Source organism: Pagrus major, chromosome 18, assembly GCF_040436345.1.
Source record: "Pagrus major chromosome 18, Pma_NU_1.0".
Lineage (NCBI taxonomy): Eukaryota > Metazoa > Chordata > Actinopteri > Spariformes > Sparidae > Pagrus > Pagrus major.
The window spans coordinates 22,243,602-22,268,097 of NC_133232.1; the positions used below are offsets into that span (position 1 = coordinate 22,243,602).

General features: G+C 42.2%; 1 protein-coding gene across 2 annotated transcripts in view; it reads right to left on the reverse strand.

Moving 5' to 3' along the window:
- The window catches only part of LOC141013214 (glutamate receptor 3), an 85,578-nt gene that overhangs the window by 17,366 nt on the left and 43,716 nt on the right, over nucleotides 1-24,496 (reverse strand). For both annotated transcript variants that reach the window (XM_073486837.1, XM_073486838.1), the window contains exons 4-11: nucleotides 21,923-22,110; nucleotides 10,686-10,739; nucleotides 9,516-9,677; nucleotides 8,247-8,414; nucleotides 7,719-7,823; nucleotides 5,660-5,764; nucleotides 3,647-3,853; nucleotides 662-1,035 (exon numbers count right to left, since the gene is read on the reverse strand). In XM_073486837.1, coding sequence (XP_073342938.1) covers nucleotides 662-1,035; nucleotides 3,647-3,853; nucleotides 5,660-5,764; nucleotides 7,719-7,823; nucleotides 8,247-8,414; nucleotides 9,516-9,677; nucleotides 10,686-10,739; nucleotides 21,923-22,110 — 1,363 coding nt within the window. The remainder of the gene's footprint in view (nucleotides 1-661; nucleotides 1,036-3,646; nucleotides 3,854-5,659; nucleotides 5,765-7,718; nucleotides 7,824-8,246; nucleotides 8,415-9,515; nucleotides 9,678-10,685; nucleotides 10,740-21,922; nucleotides 22,111-24,496) is intronic.

The window sequence follows — 24,496 nt, forward strand, 5'->3', positions numbered from 1 at the left end:
CCGTAAATATAAGCATAAACTATGTAAATGTGGGTCTCCTTTTGTAATTGTGAAAACGGGCGCACATGCACATGATTTAGATCCACTCCCACTGTTAGCCATAAATGGATGTAGAAACGCCCTTAAGCATCCATTCACACACCGATACTTGTGCCTGCTCCCCTACTCATGACTGAGAAGGACAGAAACCAAGAAGCCTGAAGCAATTTAACCAACTATGTTGCATCAGCGACGTTCTCCAACAGCATCACAACAGCTGTGGCTACTTATAGTGCCTGTCCATGTACCTGTAAGCCATCATCGTGGTTACATCTCAATCATTGTTACTAAATGTCAGAAGGATGATCAATGGTTAATCCATAGAGTTCATATTATATATATTGACTTCACAAAGTGCTTTGCAATTCAGGATCAATGAAAAGATAATTAACAAGGAAGGAAGTGGCTCAAATGTAATAAAAATATGTTGAAATTACTCACTCTATTAATAATTTATAATTACGTTTATAAATGTGCCTCTCATTGGCTTTTAACTGAACACTGTGTAGACTGCAAAACAATAACACAATCAGTGAAAAGGTTAAATACCAGTTTATGTGTAGGAAAAGGCGTATGCATGGTTTTTGTGCAGAAACATCGCTGTCTACTGGAGTTGACCCACCTGGGGGAGATGTCACAGCCTTGCTGCATGAAGGCGCCCAGTGAGAACCAGAGAGAATTGAAGATGCCAAAGTCATTGGGAGGATCGGGCGGTGTCTGGGGGTCTTTGGTCTCGTCCTGTTCCTCGAGGTTCCACTCGTAAGGACTGAACCGACTGACCAGGAACAGGACCACGCTCACCCCAATATAGGCAAACACTATACACATCCAGATCTCATAGGCCAGCGGGTCCAGGAAGGAGAAAACGCCAGGCTTGGACTTTTGTGGCTTCTTTATCATAATGGAGATGCCCAAGCTCATAAATGGCTTGGAAAAGTCTATCACCTCCTCTCGAACCAGAGTAATGGTGAGAGGTGCAACAGCTATATCTGCTCTCTGGAAACAGGGACATGCACAGCAAGCATTAGTCATGACCTGCATAAAGAAACGTGTCATTTTAAATGTATGTGTGAATGACTGCAGCTGGAGAGAGGGAATAAAACAATGTTGTTATCACAAAGTTTACACATGATTATAAGAGATTTGCTTCCGGCTGGGACTCTCGAAGCAAGGCTGAAGAAAACACACACACACACATACAGCATTTGCACAGTGTTATGACCTCAGATCTTAGCTATAATACATCTAAGATTAAACCTGTAAAATTCATCAGAGGTTTTTTTACTGAAATGCTGCCACATAGGGAGGGAGAAGGAGGAAAAGCTCGGCAAAACTTTCAGAGAGACAGCTTGGAATAAATCCACCTAGGCAGATGGGTGTCTGAGTCATGTTTGACCAAATGTTTCCTTCATCAGGACCAAAAAAGAGCTGAAACTTTTTTAAATTGTTTCATAAAAAAGCTTTTTTATATGACATATTTCTATATGACTGATTTGTTTACATTAAAACTGCATATTCTGCTCATTTTCAGGTTCATAATTTTATTTTGGGTTACTGCTAGAATAGGTTTACAGGCTTTAGTGCTCAAAAAACACACCAGTTTTCTCATACTGTCCAGTGCTGAAGCACTGTATTCCCCTTCTGTCTGAAACAGTCTTTTTTAGGTCCCCCACCCAAATATCCAGTCTGCTCTGATTGGTCAGCTCACACATGCCTGACCCAGGACCACTAACAACAACAGAGCAGCTGTGCTAAATCAATCCTTGTGTGCCAAACTAGCCACGAGGCATTAATTATGCAAATGTGTGACATGGTACGACGTCACAAAGTCAAAGAATTTAAGGCGGGACTACTGACGAGGCGTTTCAGGAGCAGTGTTCTCCGTGGGAGAGAGAAGGGGAAAAAAGCATAATAGGCCTCCTTTAAAAGAAAGAAGTTAGTTGTCTGATATCTATCTCCAAGTGTAGCTGTTGTCTATTTATTTTATTTTTTTAATTTAAACTGCAGAACATACAGTAAAGAGGTTGCCGTGGACAAAAGAAATCAACAAGCCACATGCCATTCAGTAAGCTGGATTTCCCAAACACAGCTTTTTCTGGCACTGGCTTTATTTTTTTAATTTTCCAAGCTGTTTCTCTTTATCTCCCTCCTTTGGTCTGCTGCTTCAATCACATTATGTTATCAAAACACATCCATGGAGGTGGTGCTGCCTTTTAAGAAATCACAATGGGTTTCTTTGTAAAAGCAGAAGAAAATAATTAATCACGTTAGACAGTGTTACTGCAGCCAGTGTGCATGTGATTAATTAAATAACTGCTCCTCTTCAAAGGAGCCACTCCGTGAAGGACAATTCTTTGTATTGTGTCTGTGTATTGTCTTTTTATGTCGAAACGGAGAAAACGTTGGATTGAAGCAGCACGAGGCAGAAAATGTTTTCTTACAAGGTCAGACTGGGAGCAACACAAATAAACCCAATAAACCCGACTGTTTTCTTTACCCTGTCAACACAAGATTGTGAAGGGCTATAACCATTTAATCCTCGTGCAGGCAGTAAGCAGCACTCAATCAATGGCAAGGGAAACAAAGCAATAAAGAGCAGCCGCGGGCCTAACCTTTAAAAGACAACTAAAATCAAATTAATTTACTGGTCAAAAGGTCAAAATGTACAAAACTATTAGTCCCAATTATAGGCCTGGAAAGCCGTGACAGCGACGTGATGGGGGAATTTTTTTCACCTTCCATCTGCAGGGAGTAGACTTTTCCCATTTGAAAGATAATTTGGTGGCGATAGCACATCAAACCAAGCAATCTCTGAGGCTGATAGTTGGGAAATTGAACAGATGAGGAAGCCTAACCCTCATGCATTTTGTATTTGGCCCCTGTTCAACTATTGTGGCCTCGGAGAAAGGCGAGAAAGTGGGGAAGAGGGTGGGGGGTGGGTGGTAATTTTGGATAGCTTGAGGTGCTGCGAGAGCCCGAGAGCTCTGTCAGATGTAAAACACGGCGTGACCCTTCCCTAATGTGAGAGGTTCAACCTTTATGGAGCGTGACACATATGGATCTTGTTGTTTCAAACCGCAAGCCGCCATTTAGCTGTTGATGCTACAGCACATTTTCTCAGCTGTGAATTTACAATGTGGCATATTCATCATACACATCAAACATGGAACATAATTACACAATCACTTCAAAGGCATACAATCTTTCATTCATCAAAGTGATTACAGTGTGTTTGCCATATGGACTCATTGTTTTCATGTACCTACCTCTGTATCGACTGTAAGAGAGAGAAGGAGACAGAGACAGAGAGCTTTCTACGCTATGCAAGGAGGATTAATTGCAATGAACAGCACTGAGAAATGATTTCATTTTCTCCGTCTCAAGATGATCACCAACCCCCCCAATGCTTGAGGCATGCGTTTGACAAATTCACTCACAGCTGAGCTTCCTGAGACAGCATTAGACCTTGAACTGGGCAAGAGCTGATGAGTTCACAACGGGTTGGTGATAACCTTAAGACAGAAAAATGAGATCTCCTCTCATGTTGAAGTTCCTTGCAAACTGTCATGTAATCAGCGAAAAAAATTCCGAGGCTCCCAGTACTCACCCCATAGACCAGTTCACCCACCATCCCGTTCCACGTCTTGGTCTCGGGGTCTCGGGCTCCGTACTTCCCATCCATTACTATAGACAGTTTGTACTTAATTCCAACATGTTTGGCAATCTCAGATGCTAAATCGACGCAGTAGCCTTCATATCTTTCATTCCCATCCAGTTGCATATAATTTCTCTTGTACATCACATAAGGAGCTTCCTGTTGGTTCAAACACACGCTGGTTTATTCACTCTCATGCCCTGGCACACAGTTCAAATATACAGAAATATGCATACATGCACTCACACACCCCCGGCACACACAGAAAGATTCAAAACATTATAAGCTGCTATAACCACATCCATGCAGGCATGCATACACAGATGATGCCCCGCGAATGCACAAATATAAACTGATAACTGCAGCCTGATCATGTGGTCACACTGCTTTCATCAAGCTGTGACAGCCAGCAGACACCAAGCCCAATGCACCCAACCCATTTTCAGCCCAAGGGTGCAACTCTGTGGCATAATAAAGAAAAAGGGGGGGCAAGGGTTTTCATTTCTGTAGGAGAAGACAGGAGGCCAGGATGAGATCTGAATAGGGCTGGGAATCATTGAGAGGCAAGGTGTGGGTCAGCTCAGGTGGGTGGGGATGGGAATGGGGATGGGTTTCATAAGTAAATGCCAGTGACAGGAGAGGGATCAGAGAGTGCCCATAGTATCTCAACATATTCAAGCACATTGCACCAATGCGCGGTTAAAGGCTGTTTCATTCCAAAAAAACAAAAAAAAAACAAAGAGCTTTTATTTGCTATCCAGAAAAATGCAAAAGAAAAAGAAAAGAAAAAAGAATAGTTCATAAATAAAATAATTACATCGGGAGAGCAGGAGCGTGCTAGTTTCCCTCTCCTTTTCAAAACGCTGGTGCAGCTTTGTCTTTTCTCTTACTGAGCACATCATCATTATCAAACAATAGGACTGCTCAGGAGAGGCATTGTCATTACAGCCACACACAATTAGAGTGCAAGTAGGAGAGCAATGGTTTGTTTGTTCTGTGCTGAACGTATCCCCTCACCTTGGATCCTCTGAGTGTTTCCTTCTAGTTAACACATGTTTACCTCCTGACTGTATTTCTCATCTGGAGATGTTCAATGTTTCCCCTCTGCTATCGAGTGACGTCGGCTTATGCCTTGGAATACAAATGAAATCTAACTGTGCATAAATGGCAGAGATTCTTATCGCATTTTCCTTTATCGTTTCAAAATGTTTGTTTGCAGAGATTGAGGTACTGCAGCAGGTAATTATAATGCCATTATACAGTCAGTAAATACATTTGCAATGGAAGCTACGCAATAAGCCTGAAAGATTTAGTTGAGTAAATACAGTTGAAAATAAATAGATTGAAGGTATTTTCTTTGTTTATCATACTTTGGTCTGGGAATATTCCCAGAAAATTCCTGAAAATCACTGACGAGAAGTCATACTTCAACACAGAACACACATAGGAGCAATACAAAATAGATTGGAGAGGCGATAACAAGGAAAAATACCCACACCTACTTATCCCTCCTCCAATACTGTTTATTTTGCTTTGCCCAGCTTGAGAAACCATTGCAGCATCATCCTCTAGTCATTCTTCGGCCAGTCTATCCCAAGTGTCATTGAACATTTACTTGATGAGGACAGACAGGTCTACTTACGTATGCGTTTGTATGCTTTTTTTTTTTTTTTTTTTAATTGATGGAGTCAACCATTATCATTTATACCATTATTGTGATGTCACTGCTACGACAGGCCACTGAAGTATGGAAAATCAAAATGCTTTGACACCCACACGGATACAGTTGAAACACTCCCCCGCTCTCGGTACCGACTGTTTCAACATGTAGTGAGTGGATGGAAAGCAACACAAAAAAGATGTGGTTCTACCCGCCCAGGACAGAATGTATCACTCGTTGGAATCAACACCATGACCTTGAGTGGCAGAATACGTGAAACATTTAAAACTGCATGGAAAGTGTACCATAATAGTAGTGACCACAATCGTTCGGTTTTCCACTGAGGAGTCGTTGGAGACCTGCGGGTCCATAATATTTACAAATCGCGCGTACTCGTTCCAGTACCCAATCTGCAAAGAGAAAACAGTGGTTAGTGATGCATTCCAACCCTCTGACGATACGTAAGAAAGCATATAGCAGGGGTACTTCTGAGTATTACTGGTGACTGCCATGATGCAGGGCTCATTAAAACAACACTGCATCTCCCAGAGGCCTGCTGCCGCTGCCCTAAAGTTCGACTGAAACAGCAGCGAATGAGCAGAATACTAAACAGTGGCTTGGCAATCTAAGCATGGGATAAACAGAGAGTTTCTACATTCAACATGCAGTTAGTGTCATGATCAAAGATATAGCCGAATGTGCAGGAGCAGGACTGCATGAGCACACGGCAGACAAATTCAATCCCCCCCCCACCTTCAGCTTCCCAGGTTTTATAGTAAATAATTGATATTCGGGCCTGTGAACTGCATACATCTTAAATAATTTAGCATAATATTCCAGTGGCTGCACAGTCTCTTGTGCGCAGTCCTGCCGTTGCAGTTACGCCTCACTCTGCTGTACAGATGCTTAAGTCAAACCAATGTCAAGTGTTTGTTTGCCCGTCTGAAATAATGGCTGCTCTGGCTCACGATGAAACGTGTTGCATATGTTGCTGCCAATAGTCTAACTGTTGCTGGCGAGGATTCCCCCCCTCCCACCCCCCGCGTCACATCTGGTCTGCATTACTTTTTTGGCCTCAGATCTTTAAATGTTTGGGCCAGACAGGTGTACAACAGTGCAGAGTTTTTAAACGCCAAGTGGAGGCGCTAGAAAGCAGCAAACTTTTCAAACGTCTTCAGCTGCTCCAGACTGTTTTTACAGTCGCGGGGTGCAGTTAGCGCATTTGCCAGACTGGAGAAAGCTCTAAATGTTTATTCTCTTGTCCGACAGCGGTGTTTGAGAGGACTGTGGGGAGCTGTGTCGTGGAGCGCTGCTCCGGAGGCAAAGTCCTGATCTCACCCCTGAGCAGCTGGGACAGATATCAGCCCATACATCACTCTTGACAGTCACGGCTAAGAACCTTCATCCTCTAACTGTCAGTGGGGTGACTGGGGCTCCAGGTCCTGACAAACTGCTGCCCAGCTTGTCTCATCTTCCCTCTTTCTTTTACTCCCCCCCTCGCCCTGACCTCCTTTCTCCAACTCTCTCTCCCTGCTCTGGTAAGCTGTGCGCGGATGGGTCTAAGGGCTGTGTGATGCTAACTGAAGTGTGGGCTTTAGAGGCCTCGGAGGCAGGCGGCATAATCACACGTCATATCAGACTGAGCCCACACTTATCCAGCTAACGAGAAATTCACAGCTGCCTCTTGGAACTGGGTGAGGTTATGAAATAAAACCAGAGGTCATCATATGGTACTGGTTATAATGTGAGTGTACCGCTGGGAATTACCATTCTGAAGAGGAGCCAGAGGAATCTGTGGATCCCCTTTATAGTAATTGGTGATTTGAATGGTAATTACTGTCAAATCGTATCTGCGCTATCCCATGGCACAGAAAAAGTCTTATATCATTCGTTTGATGAGACACTTTTAGCTATCAGATGGCAGGCTGTGTGTGATTTGTAGGGCTTGTGATGCTTGGCTCTTCAATGCTGCTACCTAACAGAGGCAGAAAGAGGCAATCAGCATTACTCTGCACTGTCCTGTCAGCCCTGCTGGTCCCACATGGCTGCAAAAGCCCCTGAGTGCTTTATGAAGGTAGAGGCTTTGAGTTTGAAAATCTTTTTCTACTTTCAGAGTCCAGGGCAGCGTTTTGGCAGGCTGAAACATATGGCCAACATTCACTGGGTTTTGTTCTTTAGCGCAGATGATCGATAAATCATTTAAAATTACATGTTGGCCAGATTCCAAGTTTTTTTTTTCTGACAAGTAATGAACCAAACCTTGATGTGTGCCAGCTGTGTTTTGACAAAGAGCAGGATTTCTGACCAGCTCTGGATTTGACAGTTGATGGATGAGAATTGATGGAGGTCACCTTACTAACTTACCTTCCTTGGCCCACCTGTTTTCATCTCATACACGTCTATGGTGTAGTTGGTCCTACGGCCGTAGTTGTCAAACTGGATGTTCCCAGTCATACCGTGCACTTGGACCTGCCGCGAGTGACAGACAGGCAGAGAGACAGACAGACGGACAGAGACACAAGGGAATGTGTAATAGCCATCACTTTGCATATATAGCTGGTATTAAGGCGCTCGTGTCCATGGAGCTACTGGAGTGCGTGCAGTCTGTTAATCAAATGATGAACTGGATACGCTTTAATAAAAGATGTAGTTTTATGGTAATGAGGGCCTGGATTTGAGTGAGCTCTGCGCAGAGATATCTGGGGGCAGAGGGAGGAGAACAGCTCTGCACTCTCTTCCCTTCTCTCTGTCACTTTCCATCTTTATTACACTCTCACTCACTATCTCTGCTTCTCTTCCTCTAGCCTTTTCTTTGGTTATCAGCTTGCCACTTTCTCTTCCCCTCTCCGCTCTCTCTCTCTCTCTGTCGCTTTTTCTCTTCACGCCCCCTACCGTTTTGAGAGCTCTCTCGATGTCGATGCCTTGGCTCCACGGTACAGCGGGATTGGCCAGACAGTCTCCGGCGCTGCCTCGGCGGGAGACGTCCACTCGTTGGCGACGCAAGTACCTGAAGGCCTCTGCTATCACCAGGATGGCATCATGGGTCAGAGCTGAAGTGTACTGTACAAAAACACCCCAAAACATGAAGCAGCAGCACACAGAAGAAGAAGAGAAGCAAAAGATGGAGAAATATGGCTGTGCAGGGGTATCAAAGGGACAAGAAGATATTCAAACTCAGAAATGTAATATTTACAATACTAATGAGGTAATAATACAAACTCATAACTGAATAAACAAGCTGTTCTCAGAGGAAAATAAGGTCCCCAGAACACAGTTTGAAGCTAGAAAGGTGGCAGGGTCCGCCACATATAAACAAAGCAAAACAGTATGAAATTGTGTCCTTTAAGGTCAGTTTGTTTATTCAGTCAAGAAAACAAAGAGAGGTTGTTAAATTTAGTTTGTTTAGGCATAAATGATCTTTTACTTCTGATCAAAATCTCTTCCCCAAAACTACATAGTGCACCTTTAATATTTTTAGAAACATCAAATGTAGCTCAGGATAAAATAACTGCATACCAAGAGTCAAAAATGTTTTCAAAACGAGTTTAAAACCACTTTGTGTTGATGTGTTATGTGAGTGCATCTTTCAGTTCATGTTCATGGAAAAATTGCCCGCTGGTCAGGTCAGAGTGTGTGGGTCGGGTGCAAAGCTTGGCCACCTCACTCATGATAAAAATAGTTTCATTAGACAGATTTAATTAGAAAAGCCAAGACTTGTCTGACGGTCAGGACCTCTTTCAAACTTTTCAGTGCAGAGTTGTGGAGAAAACTGAGCATTTCATGCGTGATTTTATCTCCCACGCACTTCCCCTCCAACTTTGCCCGACCTTTCCGCCACTGGGGGTTGAGCCACTTGTTTGTGGACCACTGCACCATGACAAAATCTAATTAAATGCCATTCAAAATCCATTTCTTTCTTGATCATTGTTTAATTAGATGTAAATTGAAGCTGCGATATAACCTTGCCTTGCACCGCCTATTGATATATTGATTGCTGAGAGGGATGCGGAGCAAAGAGGAGGAAGCGAGGGGTGGGAGGAAGAGGGGATGACAAAGGCAAACAGAGGATGAGAGAAGCAGCAGAAACCGATAGAGAGCACTTCAGAGGGGATGGTAGTTGTATTCTGCATGCACAATGAAAGGCCTTGCAAGCAAAAGTACCTTCAGAGGAGTGTTTCGGGCTTCTGGGAATTCTCTTTCATCTAGTCGCTCCCAGCGCTGCATAAACTGCTGCACAATTGGGTTCTCAGGGTTGACTATCTGAAACCCTGAAATGTTGGCTCCGCCGGCGAAGACTTTGTCCAAGCTCACGTTAGAAAATCCCTGAGTTGAGAAACAGAAGGAGAGGACTCATGTCACTTCTTCCTCCTTCTTCGAGGTTTTTGTTTTTATATAACCGGGGGTGAGGCACCACAAAACAGCGTGCAAGGTGCATTTTATTATGAACTCAGCGCTCTGTGAGAAAGCAACATGTGTTCGCCATTACACTGAGGCCAATGTTTCCCTTCACACATTGTGGTGTAACCTGAATTCACTTACAGACAAACAACCTGCCGGGAGATAACTTTAGAGTTTGTGTCAGATCATGTAGAAGACTAAATATTTTTTACTTGAGCCAGCTGGCCTACTTTCATTCATATTGCTTTGCCATGTAAAAGTAACAAACAGGAAAAAGGGAAAAAAAACAACATTTTCTAATGCATTTCAAAAACCTCTGCTGCTCCAGCTGCCTTTAAATTTCCTTCTTTGCCCTCGAGCCATGACATGGAGTTATTTCTTTTTATGGTCAAATTGCTGTTTTTTAAGTGCGGCATTGTGTCGTGGCGTGCAAGGACATGTGTCTGACTGCTGCATAATCACATCTTCTAAAGTCGGAGAAACAGCAGCAGGGGATCAGCGAGTGTGAGCAGGGCCGGCCTCCACTTTAAAACCCTCATGCTAATATCAAGGCTAAATGAATATTTCCCTCCCCAGACTGAAAGGGAGGGATGGCTGTCCTCCAAAGATGGTTAAAAAGGTTAAATGCTGTTTATTTATTGCTTGGGACATTAATTTATATCTAAATATGAATATATTCATCAAGGTAAATATGTCATGTAGTCTGGCTGCCAGATTGTGATTGATGAGGCACGAGCAACAAACATAACAAGCTCTATATATACAGCAGAGGGAAAAAACAAAATATATACAAGTCTGTGTTTTCATACAAAAGCCTATAATCCACTTATTGTGCATGCATTTGTGCTTATGGCTGAGACTCGGTCCCTTCACATGCAGCAGCAAAAAGCAGGTCCCACTGCCTCTCAGGGGACCGGCTCGGTTATTACTCACAAGATTGGCCAGAATGTAGTGGTAACCACGGCTGTTCTTCCCGAGGGTCACAACCTATGGGACAAAAACATCGATACAGTAAACCACCCATGAGATGAGAGCTAAGAGCCAAGCGGCTACAGCAATCCCTGTAAATGCAGTAATGTCCTGCGAGTACGCAGGAAGCCACTGAAGTCGGCAATTGAGCTAGAAGAGAGAGGCAGCAGTTAGAGAGGAAGTGTTCATTAAGGAGGAGCTGATAATGAGAGAGGAGCAGGAACAACGTTGAACATCCTCGAATATCCTGCTCACTTTGAAGTCATTCACGGTGCAGGGATACGAGTTCTCGGCAACTGTTGGACAGAAGGTAGAAAAACGAAAAAAAAACATTTCAAAGGAATTTACAGTGAGACAGTAAGATGTAGATCTCGCTCTGCTTTGAAAGTATCACACCTTCAGAGCATAACAGCATGTTTCAACCCACGCAGCCTGTCTGAAAATAGTAAGTGGTGTTCTGAGCCATTCCATCACTGTGCTACAAACCATATGCTGCCTTTTATTCCAGATTTTCTTCTTCCTTTTGTTCTCGGCCCACAGACAAATCCAATATTGAAACTCTAAATTGTCCTGGCTTTTTGTGCGCTTTACTTGCTGGACGGGGTTGTGGACCGGGCCCTCCGAGGTCTGTTATTTATGAGTTTGCAGTCTGCTGTGGATGGACTTCTGAGCGGCTGCCATGCAGAAACCTGTCAACCATGTCTCGGTTTTCATCTGCGTTCTACAAACACCGCAACACAAGTTTACAGCAAAATCAGCATGTTTGCACATGTTCTGGCTCTGGCTCTGTCACAAAAACAAACCATCAGTTTATCATCTGTTTGTGTGTGCGTGTTAGGCCGGGAGACGTCGGATATTTGTTACTGTGGATCGTTTACGACATTCCCGCTGAGTAGGGGAGAGTGATGGAAAGCAAGCTTGTAACTTCACATCTCGGGCTGCAAAAAAATGTTTGAAGGGCGTCTTCAGTTTCACCCACTTCAACTACAATTACAGCTTTTCAATTTAGCCACGGTGAACTTGAAACTGACCTGGATGCGCTAGTATACAGTAGCACCAAACAATACAACAATCATCCTGGATTAGACTGAGCGCTCTTCCAAATTACATAAACTACTTGTCTCCTTCTTTTGTGGACATCTGAAGGTTGTCCACTGAGGGGAAGAGAGGATGCTGGTGTTTTTCACAAAGGGAACACAACCACACAAAGCCTTTCACTCACGCTATCGAGCTGCTTGGATGGGTCAGCGTTCTGTGACAGCTTCCCCATCATTAAGGCTTTAAACTTCCCACACTGCAGGATGTCAGACAGAGAGGGAAAAACCAAGAAAGTGAAATGGAAACAAAGAGGAAATGAGCTGATTATAATGCAGAAATAGCAAGAGTGGGCTTTTATAATCCATCAATCTAATGAGTAAGTGACAGAAAGCTCTATGAAAAGAAAAGCCTGTACCACTGCAGTGATATCGGAGCTCGACGGATCATAGCTTCTCCCACTGTAATTGTTCACGAGTCTGACTTCAGACTTTTAGCCTTGCCGCAGTTTCTTGCACAAGCTCTGCAGCCCGGCACTTCTTCACCGTGTGCTAACCTTGACTCTGGCCATAAGCCTCCTCACACCTGACCTGGAGCTGGGCAGAGAAAGGCTTCACCCCCCGCCTGCAGCCCGCAGCTCACAGCCAGCCTGGCAGCGGCTACAAGCAGCAACCTTGGGATGAAGCACAGCAAGACGCTGATGACACACAGATACACAGAACCTCCGGCCAGATCACGCCAACCTCTCTCCTCAACCTCTTTAATTAGGCAGACGGTAAGACCTGACTCCAGTTGAGACGGGCTGATTTCATTGTTGCTGGTGGTGATGCACCGCTGACTGCCCTGTCCGCAAGACCCTCAGATACACCAGATGGCAATAATTATCTTTTTAAAGTAAAAAATTACTAACTTCCTTGTGAGGGTAAATAAGCAGCAGACCTTTACAGACCATTGAAGGCATAGTTTTGAGAACTATTCCAGGGTCACATAACATGGGTCTTTATCGGCTCAAGCTTTGATCGGCAGTGGTGGAAACATGAGACCTGGGTGCACATTTTCACTCCTTTTTCCAGTGCGATGAGACACAATTTCCGGATATTGACTTGCAAATAGTTTTCCATTCATCTCTGTTCAGGCAAGCCTGAACATCATTAAAGGTCTAATTTGTAGTAATTCCCAACACGTCATAAACTGAGGCTTCGGGATGGCAGCCGGCCCTACAGACAATCCCAAAGCAGTATTTGAGATGGGAATGAGAGACTGAGGTAAACAATGTGATAAAGTAACCACTGTAGCATTATTACTGGCCTCCCTGCTGCTTTTCTACTGTTCCCTGTTTTCTGGTGCATTTGTGACATCAAACGTGATATGCCAAAAAAAAGAGAAAAAACAGAAAGGCAAACTTGCCTACTGGGAAAGGAGTTAATCACCTATTTTAAAAAACCTGCATATACGTGCAAATTTCTATCTAAAATGGTTTAATTAACAGATGGTGTCTCGTTGGTTTAATCTGCACACAAATGGAAACATTAAAATCAAGGCTAATGTTTCCCTCCAGCGGGGTGAAAGATGTCTTCCCTCCAAAGTTGGTTAAAAAGGTTAAATGTTTTTCCTTGAGTGGGACAATGATTTAGACTTAAAAACCGATGTAACAAGTTCTAGAAATTTACATCTATAATCACTTTTTTATTGGCCATATGTGAGCAGATTGTAAGGAGTGATGAAAAATCAGACCTTCCCCGTCTCTCTCGGTTGTCTATACAAGCCTGTGGATGATTTGTTTAAGTTGTTTAATGCTGCTGGACTGTGGATTTTTTGGGAAGGGGTTGGATTTTTCGCAACAGTCCAAAGGACATGACTTGCCTCGTCTCAGTGCCTCTCTCTGCTACACCAAAAGAGAGCAACAGTAGCTAATTTAGTTTAGAAATGTAGTCCGCTAACATGAACTAACGACAACACGGAAGTTCCGCAGAGCCCCTTTAAATATGAAAATGTTAATTTAAACAAATGCGATGTTGTCTGACTGACTGTTATTAGTAAGACAAAAGCAACAACACTGCTAGTCTACATGCAGCTGAAGTCGTGACTTAATTAGCTGAGTTTAGCATCGAGACTGAAAGCAGGGGAAACTATTCAAGCTCAAAAGTAAAAAGGAGGAGAGATGCTTTTTCATTTCACTCTGTACAGCGCTATGCTACAGCTAAGCTAATGTTAGTTGTTAATGTTTCGGTACAGCACCCCCAGAAGGCTTTCTAATGACATAACACAGAAAAACAACCACATAATTAGAATATAAATTTAAAAAATAAACAAAATTATATAATAATAAAAATAATTTCCATATAACAAATAATAGCAAGAATAATCATAATTATAAACCGATCCATCATCAACACTAAGGAAAGACAATTAGCCTACATTTTATTTGATGGGGGCGGTAAGGGATCTGGATAAAAGATAGGGGGGTGCTGGAGAACCACTGCGTTAGAGTGACATTAATCTTGGCATCTCACTTCATTAACTATGTTTTTCATAATCATCTCTACCTTAAAATGGATTTTTGCCAAGAGCATGGACTCGGCTGATTTTGCATCGTCTTTCAAAACGTATCCAGATACAGCAGATTTTCATCTCCCTCTATTTTTTGCCTCCATTCTCCCTGAATTGATTGTTGCTGCTGTTGTGCACCTACATGCAAACACAAGCTACTCACCAATTACTCTGTTTCCCAGTGGCACAGTAGAGAAGAAATGTGTTTAATGTGTAACCGCTTCAATAATGCCATTCCTCTTTTTCACACTGTACCCTTTTGCACATCGATCCACTAGTTGGCTCCACCACCTTTTGTTCTACTGCTGAAGAAGAGCCAGTATCCGGCAGACCAGAGTTTTCTTTAAAGCCTGATGGGGACAGACAACCAGGATGACCTTGACTTCACCCTCGTCCAGATTCGCCCTGCCAGACAGAGAGCCCTAAATGTAAAACTACAGCTAGTAGCTACACATTTTCAGCAAACGCCAGACCATTTTCCTCCAAGTTTGACCTTTCTACCGCTGAGTTCACATCCGCACAGGGAGAAGCAGACTGAAAATGATAGTTTCCCCAGAGTTGGTAAATAACATACCATTCACTGAGGCATATAAAAGAAGAGCAAATAATGATGCAATTAATTTTTAGTCTCTCCCTGAAATATAAATACTCAGACCACATAACCAAACTGGTGGGTATGCCACTAGAATGATGGCTGTGTATAACAGTTTTTTTCATATTCAAGCAACTGGATGATTATTTTTTGCAATAAAATAAAATAAATACCAAAGAAGAATCAATGACCATTACCATCTCTTGAAGCCTAAGGTGTTTTGTTTCATCCAAAAAACACTCCATACCCCAAAAATAAAATTCATAACGCTAGAAAACAGAAAAAACATCAAATCTGCAAATGGTCAGCAAACTATGGTCAAGTGTACAGACAACAGTTTCATTGTGTAGTTTGGCTAACTCACAGAAAACTCAACTTTCCCCTTCAGGGGATTAATCTTATCTTCAGATATAGCTTTAAAAGAGTTCAAATGAAAGGCCTGCTAATAGCATTGATCCCACCCTTGACTTTTTGGGAGATAACTGGGCACAAGGTCCAGGCTGTAGTGACAGGACGTTTTATTCTGTAGATTGGTCTCTGTTGCAATGGTGCACTCTTACTCAAACACTGAATAATGTTATAGATCTTACTTGCATTATTAATCAGAGTGTTAACAACGAGCTGCATGACCTGTTACATATAATTTAGAGGCTGCAGGATATCAATGTGATCCACTTCACACAGGATGGGACAGCGGGGTGAATTTGAGCTGAATGCTTTGATATAAAAGGACTTCCCTCTGCTTCAGTCTCCATTTCTGCTTCAGTGCTCTTGGTAGAAGGGCTCTTGGTGGAGCACTCCCTAATTAACAGCCAGTGGTGGCTGTGGCTGAGATGCTTTTCTTGGCAGATGCGATAGATGCCTCTGAAGATAGTGGGGTTGGCTAGTGATGGCCTTGTAGTGTTGGCCTTCCCCCAAATGTAGAACTTCTTCGAAACACCTGAATCATATTGAGATAATTATGTCTATGATTGCTCTGAGAACCGAGAAATGTGAGACTTGATAGTTTGGGAGGAAGGAATCACTGACACTGCAGCTGTGACACCCTCATGTTTGTGTGCCAAAACTTGGCTTCAACACGGTAAGATGTCCTTCTCTGTTTTCACTGAAAATGATCTGGGTAGTTTTGATTGATTGGTAAAGGAAACATGATCCTCTGGTACACAGACTGTATTACAAAAAGACTGTATACTTGATGAAGTTATAACTACATGTGCAAATGGTCTGAGTCACAGCACACCGGTCTCAGCCTCTCATTCAGTCGTAACGTTCAGCAGGTCACATTCTGTTTAATGATAACGCTTTAATCCCATTTAATTCTATAATCTCAGTTAGTAAATGGCCTTCAACAGCCACGGTGGGTGGTGTGGACTACGAATCCTTGGCTTTACATTGAGCAGGAATGGTTTAGCACATACTGTACCAATTTCATCCCTTGGTTGACAAAACACCTACATTGTTCCCTTTTCTTCACTGTGTCATTAAAAACATTTTGGACTGAGGACCTTTTTTTACTGCTGACATTTTTCTACTCTGCTGCCAATGTATTTGTCTTGTCTCTCTCTCTTCGATGGTCAAATTTCTTTCCCCTTCTCAAATTCGATATAACACAAAGATTTCACATTCTCTAACACTTCCAACTGTGGATTCTCTCCGACTTCTTCACTGAAGAGCAGAAAGAGGGATATGGAGGATCTCCAACTCTCCATGGGGAGGCAATATGGCCACCCTTCATGCCTCCACAGGCGGCAGAATGTTGTTCTAACAAATCCCCAGATGTACCTCTCGTTTGTTTTTTTTCTTTCAGTGAATCCTTTTCACTTCTTATTGTGTTTCCCCCTTGCATGAAAATGCAGCTTTGTGGCTGGCAGAGCGCTGACTGTCTGCCTGTCTTTGAACAGCTTGCGTGCCCTGGGCCTGTCCCAGACGCCGTTCATCTTTTTTTTTGCCTGCCTGCCTGCCTCTCTTTACACTAGTGATGAGCAGGTTGTTGCCTCTGAGCAGACTCCAGCACAGAAATCCCTGGAGGGAAGAGAGCCAGGAAGGAGCATAAAGGCAGATATGGTGCTATATGTGCACTCTCATAGATGGATGAGATTAGGACGGAGCATATGTGGGCCTACAGTCAAACACACATATGTGCATTTATACTCAAGAGACCAGAATACATATACTCACTCTGAAAAAAATCATCGTAATGACAAGTGGTGGCAATACGAGATGATTATCTTAGACTCAATCATAGTTTATACTGCCCTTCTTTAATACCACAGATATTTCTCTCAGCATATAATATCATAAACCAAGATGGTTCAATGAAACACATTCGTTGGATGTGATTCAGAGAGCAGAGCTGGCAGAGGCTCTCTGATTTTTGTCGTAAGGGAAGGATTGCCATTGGGTTAATTTATCTGCAGTGCAGTGTATTGATGGAAAAGCCCTATGAGCGATAAATCCTGAGTGGTTGTTACAGCGTAAAATGATAATAGCCCGGGTGTAGCATTCTCCTCAGCATCCCAAAACAAATTTGTTGGGAGAGTCACTCTGCTCTCATACGAGCAAACAGAGCTACGCCTGATGCAGCAGTATGCAAATGGTTTTTCTTAGCGTGTTTCCACATCATGTGAAGTGATAAACGCAGCTAATAAAAGTGACAGTAAGCAGAGTGTGCTTACAGCCGAGTAGGAAGTACATACAGTGTTTTTGTCTGTGTATGATGGGCCCTTGTCAGGAGTAGCTGTCCCACATCAAAACTTGGCTGGGGACAATTAGTCAGTTGATTAGTCAATCCACAGAAAGTAGAAGTCATTTTAAAAACTGAAAAACTAGCTTCAGTATTTTGATTATGCAAAATACTATAATATCATATTATTATCTTAATGCCCCTGAAAAGTTTTTCTCTGTAACATTACATGCATGACTAAATAAGCAACAATCAAAAATTAATTATTTATTTTCACAACACACAAATATCATCTGATTTTGATTAAAATGTTGCTGTACTCTGATTGGTGCACAGAAGCATGTGACCTCACATTTTTCCAGCCAAGTCCCACCCACTTAAAGACGATGAGAAAAAACTTCCTAATACAGAAATCTGATGAAATAAAAGTAAAATAACCAAAACTGTTTTAACATTGGCATGAAATTCTGTGATGTAATAATTATGTACGACCCCTCACTCATAATAGACAGCTGATTTAAAAATGCTTTTAGAGCCTTTAAATGTGGGAATTTGCGGTCTTCTATGTTTTATACCATTTTAAATGAAATAGGATTGAGTTTTGGACTGTCGGTCAGACAAGGTGACTTATGGCGCCACTTAGGGCCCTCAAAACTTGTGACAGACTTTTTGTCAATTTTTCCAAAAAGGTCCATTATGTAGGATTTAGTGGCATCTAGCAGTGTGGTCATGTGACTGTATTAATTTTATTATTTATACAGTCAGATGAAAGCCATATTTCAATGTTGTAGCTTGTTGCGTTAGAGCTACATTTATCTTTTGTTTGTATGTTTTACAGTTTTTGTTTTGAACGAGAATTTGTTGATATGCTAAAGAGATGTAACTATAGTCACAGTCGAATAAATGCTGGATAGTAAAAAGTAAAGTCTTCCCCTTTGAAATCATATTAAAAAAAATACATGGTCTGTGTAATGTTTTCAATTGAGTATATGCCAAAAAGGATTAGCAAATTATCACATTCTTTCTCATGTTGCACAAGGTGTCCCATCGTTTTTGGAATCAGGGTTATAGAATTGAAATACCTCTAAATTACACTTGAGCGCAGTACTTACGCTACAGCTGGATGCCCCTTTAACCATTTCAGAACCTCATTCAAATACTGAAAACTTCAAACTGCTACGTGAACTAGCAGAGCAACAATGGCCCAGCAGAACCAAAACATTCACAGCGACTGGATCAGAACTGGCGCATATGAAAAGCAGCATGGAGGTTTTCCTTTGTGTGCCACAATTGTACCAAATTGTAGAAGCTCAACAGATAACTCTACAGTCCATGAACTTCATTGCCTGGTATAAAGACACTCATTCTGTGGTGGGATTACTCCGACTGAAATCATAAAACTAAGCCACTGAGCTGATTCCCATTTCCCCCAGCAATCAGCTCGCTGGATCTATCCAGCCCCATGATCCTCTCTCAACAGCAGCGACCTTGACGGATTGAAGCGATTCGTCGGCATTGCGACACACAGACACTGGCCTCGGCACACAGGTTCTGCTCAAATTCTCAGTCCTGTCCTCCAGATATGAAACTCTATCTGTCTACAATCATTGGTTAATAGAACTACAACAGCAGGTAGAAGCAGCAGGCTCCCACATAGCTGACAGGGGGTGCCATTTTTGGTGTGATTGCCCTCATGGGAGACGGTTCATCCCTGTTTCAATTTATAATGGTACGGCCCAGTAGGGGGCAGCTGCAGAGTGAAGTCCAGCAGCTTCCCTGAATGCCTGTGACTCATTCATATTGGCAGAGCTGGCCAGATTATTTCAATTAGCTCCAACAAAAAAAAAAATCCCATGCTGAGGTTGTCACTGAAACAAGGGGCAAAATGGAGCTGACTGCTGCTTTGAAGGTTAGCTGCTGTAAAAGCTTTATCCCCCCTTTTTCTGCGCTAAAACAAACAGAACAAACAAACATACAGAAAAATGTATGATGCGATAGTTGGAGGTGCAGGAAGAGAGAGAGCTCCCTCCAGAAGAAAAGGAAATATTTCATTAATGGGAACAAAGATAGAAACCGGAGAACATCAAACAGATTACTGTCCCGCATCCTTATTATTATTGTTTGCATGGGGGGAGGGAGCAATTAAAGACGCAACCATTAACATGCCTCACATGTGATTTTTAATGAATATCTAAGCTTTTCTTAAAAGCTCTTGCATATTCTTAACACAAAAAAGAAATAGATTTCAGTATAGGCCCTTGATTGTAAAGGGAGGAAATTTGCAGCACAAGAATTAAATTAGACACAGCAAATTAATACTAAAAACCATTCTGCTTTAAACTATGACTCTGTGATCAAATTAGATTCATAAAAAACAAGTGAAACTAACAGTCGTTGAGGGATATTGTGAGGCAGAGAGAAGCCAATATCTAAATGAATGTTAACGAGCAGAATCCAATTCGGGAGCTGATTGCCTTATAAGCAGGCAGCAGCAAGCAGAGGAGTGCAGGGTGGAGCAGGGCAGGCGAACTGAGGAGATGCATGGCATAATAGCCACTCATCTATTCATGGTAATTGTGTTTCCCCTACTACAAGGACTGGTGGACCTTTCATTTCCTCCTCAGGCATTGGACGTGATAGAGGAACGGAGGGGTTTGGGGGCTGTTAGAAGAGGATTAAAAAGGATGCATCATCAGTGGTCTCTCCAAATGGCTGCTCACGCTCAGACCTCTCAACCTCAGGCTCTCGGGCAGCATCGACACACAATGATTTTCGAACAAGCCGGCCTCAGACTTAGCATCCAAACAACTCCAAACCGAGCTCCTCAAACAGGCACGATTACTGCCTGTGCCTAACACTCAACTTAACACACTGTTAACATTTAATGAGGTTACACAAACCCAACTTGTATAAAAAAAACAAACAAGTTTGTTTCTGAAATTAGTTGTGCGCTACTTGTAAAATGCCACACAGAAAACAAGCAGCAATTAACTAATAATAATAACGATTAGAAACTAAATGATAACTCCAAATTAAAGGGCTCCTCCAGCAATCTAATATTGCACTCCCATAAAGTTAGGGGACTCAACATCTGAAGAACTTAAACTTAATTAAACTGCTACAAGGAACTATAGATATTTGTTGATTCTGGCGGCCCCTGTGGACAAAATAATATAGACATAATATTTTTACTGCTAATGTATATCGTTTCCAAATATTGGTTATCAGTCACCTTAATGACTAACTGCCGTTATCAGCCCTGAAAAAAACAATATTGGTCAATCCCTGCTATTTGTGGCTATGTAGGATTTATAACATGACAATGGTGGAGTTTAACTTTGTTTTCGTACCATTGATACACCTAGGTTACCTGTAATCCTCGAGTAAACAGGTTCCGTTTCTCAATAATAGTAGTTTTGTTGAGAAACCTAAAGTAGGCAACATTCCCCAGCAATGGCACGATTTCCTGGGGAATTCCACCAACAATAACTATTTAGAAATAGCCAATCTTCTCGCTGACCTTTTTTGCTGTGATAATGGTTTGTTTTCACATTAGACAGATATATTTATTTATTCAAAAATATTCCCGTGACTGGATGCACTTGGCTAGTCTTCCTGGAGTCCCGAAAAGCCAATTCATCATATTTACATTTAACATTAAAACATTGTGTTGCAATTTGTTCATTACATGTGTACCTCTAATTGTGTTAAGCCAACACTGGACTATGGATCAGCTGCTAAGTAATGCATCCTTAAATGGTATTGGAATGAAGATTTGCTATTAGATCGACGTGTAGAGAGAGGGCGGTTATTCCAGTAACTGATGACATGATAAATGACATGTCTTTTCAGTGCGTTAGATTTTAGACAAGGTAACGTGACCACCACCTGCTGTGATTTAATCACTGACTATGTAGCAATTCATGTTTAGTGGAAAAATGCTATTGCTGAAGAATGTGACTGTGCTTAAGGCGAGCCTACCACATTTCCCATAATGCCACTCAAGAGTATATTTTGTGAGATCCACCTTGCATGGTAAAAGAAAACACATCTTTTATACTCCACGCATCCAGTTATTGTCAACACGTAGTCTCCGAGCCCAACTCAAGGTTACTGTAGTGATGTCATTTAAATCAAAGTCCAGAGCCACAGAAGACAAGATTAGCATCCGACATGACCAATAAATTGACTCTGGCCCTTTAATTCTTCTTCTGTAAATTGAATCTGCTCGGCACCTGTATGACTCAACCAGGAAGCAACAACAGTGCAATATGTACATTGTAGGCGTTTGGTTACATAATCTACAGACGTCACCACATGTACACTGAGTGTGAGGCTCACTTGTTCTAATATGGTGTTGATCCTGTCCACCTCGCAGTCAATCACAAAGCGCTTCTCCTGCCTCCTGTCCATCTCCTCAATGATACGCTTGAACTCGGCTGCGTCTGTTGTGCTGCTAACAGAGCGAGCGGTCACCTGCCAGTTGTTCGCTACTGCTGCCTCCATGATGGCCTGCAGTATGGAGAAACCTGGACAAAGGGAGAGAGAGAGAGAGAGCGACCCGGAGGATTAGACACAAAAAAGACTGGCACACAGTAACAGTTACACAAGAGCCGAGTGGCTGCTAATTTATTCTAGAGAGGTTTTTGCTTGGATCCGAAGGTTAAAGGCCATCTCATTACAATCTAAAATAACATTCCGAAGTCTCCAGGCCCACTAAAATATTGTCTAGACTCTAGAGTTTGTGTGCCAGTGTATAAGTGTGTGTGAATTTACATTTGCATATTGAGAAGGCAATATCATAATGAAGTGAAAGCACCAGAATCGTATCTCCATATTATTAAAAGATCAGCGGGTGATGTTATTGCGCTTGGCATCAATTAAATTATGGCATTTAGCTCAGCCACATGTTAACTTTGACAGTGCGGTGAAACACATCGCGGCCCATGTCTCCTTGGAGGATTGTGCCAAGTCATTTAAAGATAAAGACAATGAAAGTTTCATCCCGGCCAGTGGTAAAAAGAGATCATTATGCTACCAGAAGAATGGAGAATGAGCCCTTCTAATGATTAATTCACACGTGAAATATTTTCATTTAACAGAGCGCTCAGAAACACTATGGTCAAATCACATACCACAAAATGAATAATGTAGTCCTATTTCTGGAGGGATTGATTGCACATAGAAATGGCTTAGCTCTTCTCCCATGTACAACGGGCGCGAAATGAACATGAAGGTTATTAATGAAAATCAAGCACACTGCTGGTATTTCATTAAGCCATGGACAATGCAATTGCAAAGTGTATGTACAATAAGCTTCTTTTCCCATATCTCAATTCATTTTTCATCGTCAACGTGTGGTTAACTGATACAAAAAAAGCGAAAGAAAAGAACTTGCTGCGGCGGCAAATTCTGGCATATACAGATTTTATATGACGATTAACATCATGCACTTGATTGGGTATTATGTAAATTGTCTCACATAGTCTGAACAGCAGTGGGCAGAGTAAATGTTTGTCATGCATTTTTTTTTACTGTAAGACATTTCTCCGTACAACCTTATCTCTATGAACCGGCTGCAGACAGACAACAAAGCCAGCACAGAGACCAAAGAAACACAACAACAGCTATAACAAGATAACCACTTTGTGACTCTCTTCATTTCCCTGCTTTTGCATTCCCCTTCTTTTCTATTCCATCTGAATGGTCAAGCAGCCTTTTTTCTTCACTTGTAAATGCTCCTGAGACTGCTGTGCCGTCTATGTCTGCACTCCAGCAGATGATCTTTTGGCGAGCGACGCAGCATGTAGCGGACTCCTACGCACACTGTGTCATCTGTCCAGAGGAGCAACGGCATACCGCCTGGAGACATCAGACTGCTAGACCTCAAGGTTATCGGGCATCAGGGTTATCAGGTCACATCTCTGAGGAGTCGGGCCTTTGGTTTATGAATGCAAGTTGTAGCACAACACTGAGTACGGATGATATGTCGAGGGCATGTCGAGGAACACATGTAGGTCTGTTTCTGGGTTGCAAAGGCTAGTTAAAAGTGGCAGCACTTGCGCAGCTGAAGTGAAAAAAAACATGAAACAATCAGAAATTGAAGGTTAAGTAGTCTGAGGGAATTTTCTACCTGGACAAAAGCCATAATTTAACTCACTTCTGAAGCTTTTCTGAAGTATCATCACTTTTAAATGTGCAAAGCAGCAGCAGTCTCTCATGTACTATACCTCCTCACATCTCCCCTACCTAAAGCAAGAAGTTACAGAATGAAGGTTTGAATAGCACGGATGCATTATTCATCTTCCTCGGGCATATGCTCAGAACCTCACCAACCACCAGCCAGCTGGATAGCATGGCAGTCTTCCCGGCAATAAAAGCTTCTCACATTAAGAGATGTCATGCAGATTAACTGGGTCAAAGTGGTCTCGGTTGGTTTTGGAAACTGTTGAAAATGCAGCTGGTAAACGTAAAGATGCCAATGAGCCATTTAACACACGGTAATTACATTGTGTTTACAACATACAGCATATTTGTGTTGTGGGAAAATATAGATTTTTTGATACATATTGATTGTGATTTTTTGAAATGGTTTGAATACTCATTTTCTGCAGTACCGGTACCAGCTGCGCCTTTTGGCTCTGCCTTCTCTCCGAAATCAAGTTGACAAGCACAAATAATTTTTTAAGGCTTGATCCAAAGAGAAAAAAATCTAATGTTTGTTTAAAAAATTATGATATTTAATGTTTACCACAGTCATTCTGCTGTTTTCTGCTACCATCCAAGAAAAGTCATACCTCGTTCTTATTGTCAGCTGCCTTAACAATAAAATAACACAAAACAATGACTTCATATTAATTGTGGAGCTCCCGTCTGTTGCTACTCTAATTGCCCCAACAAAATCTAACCCACATT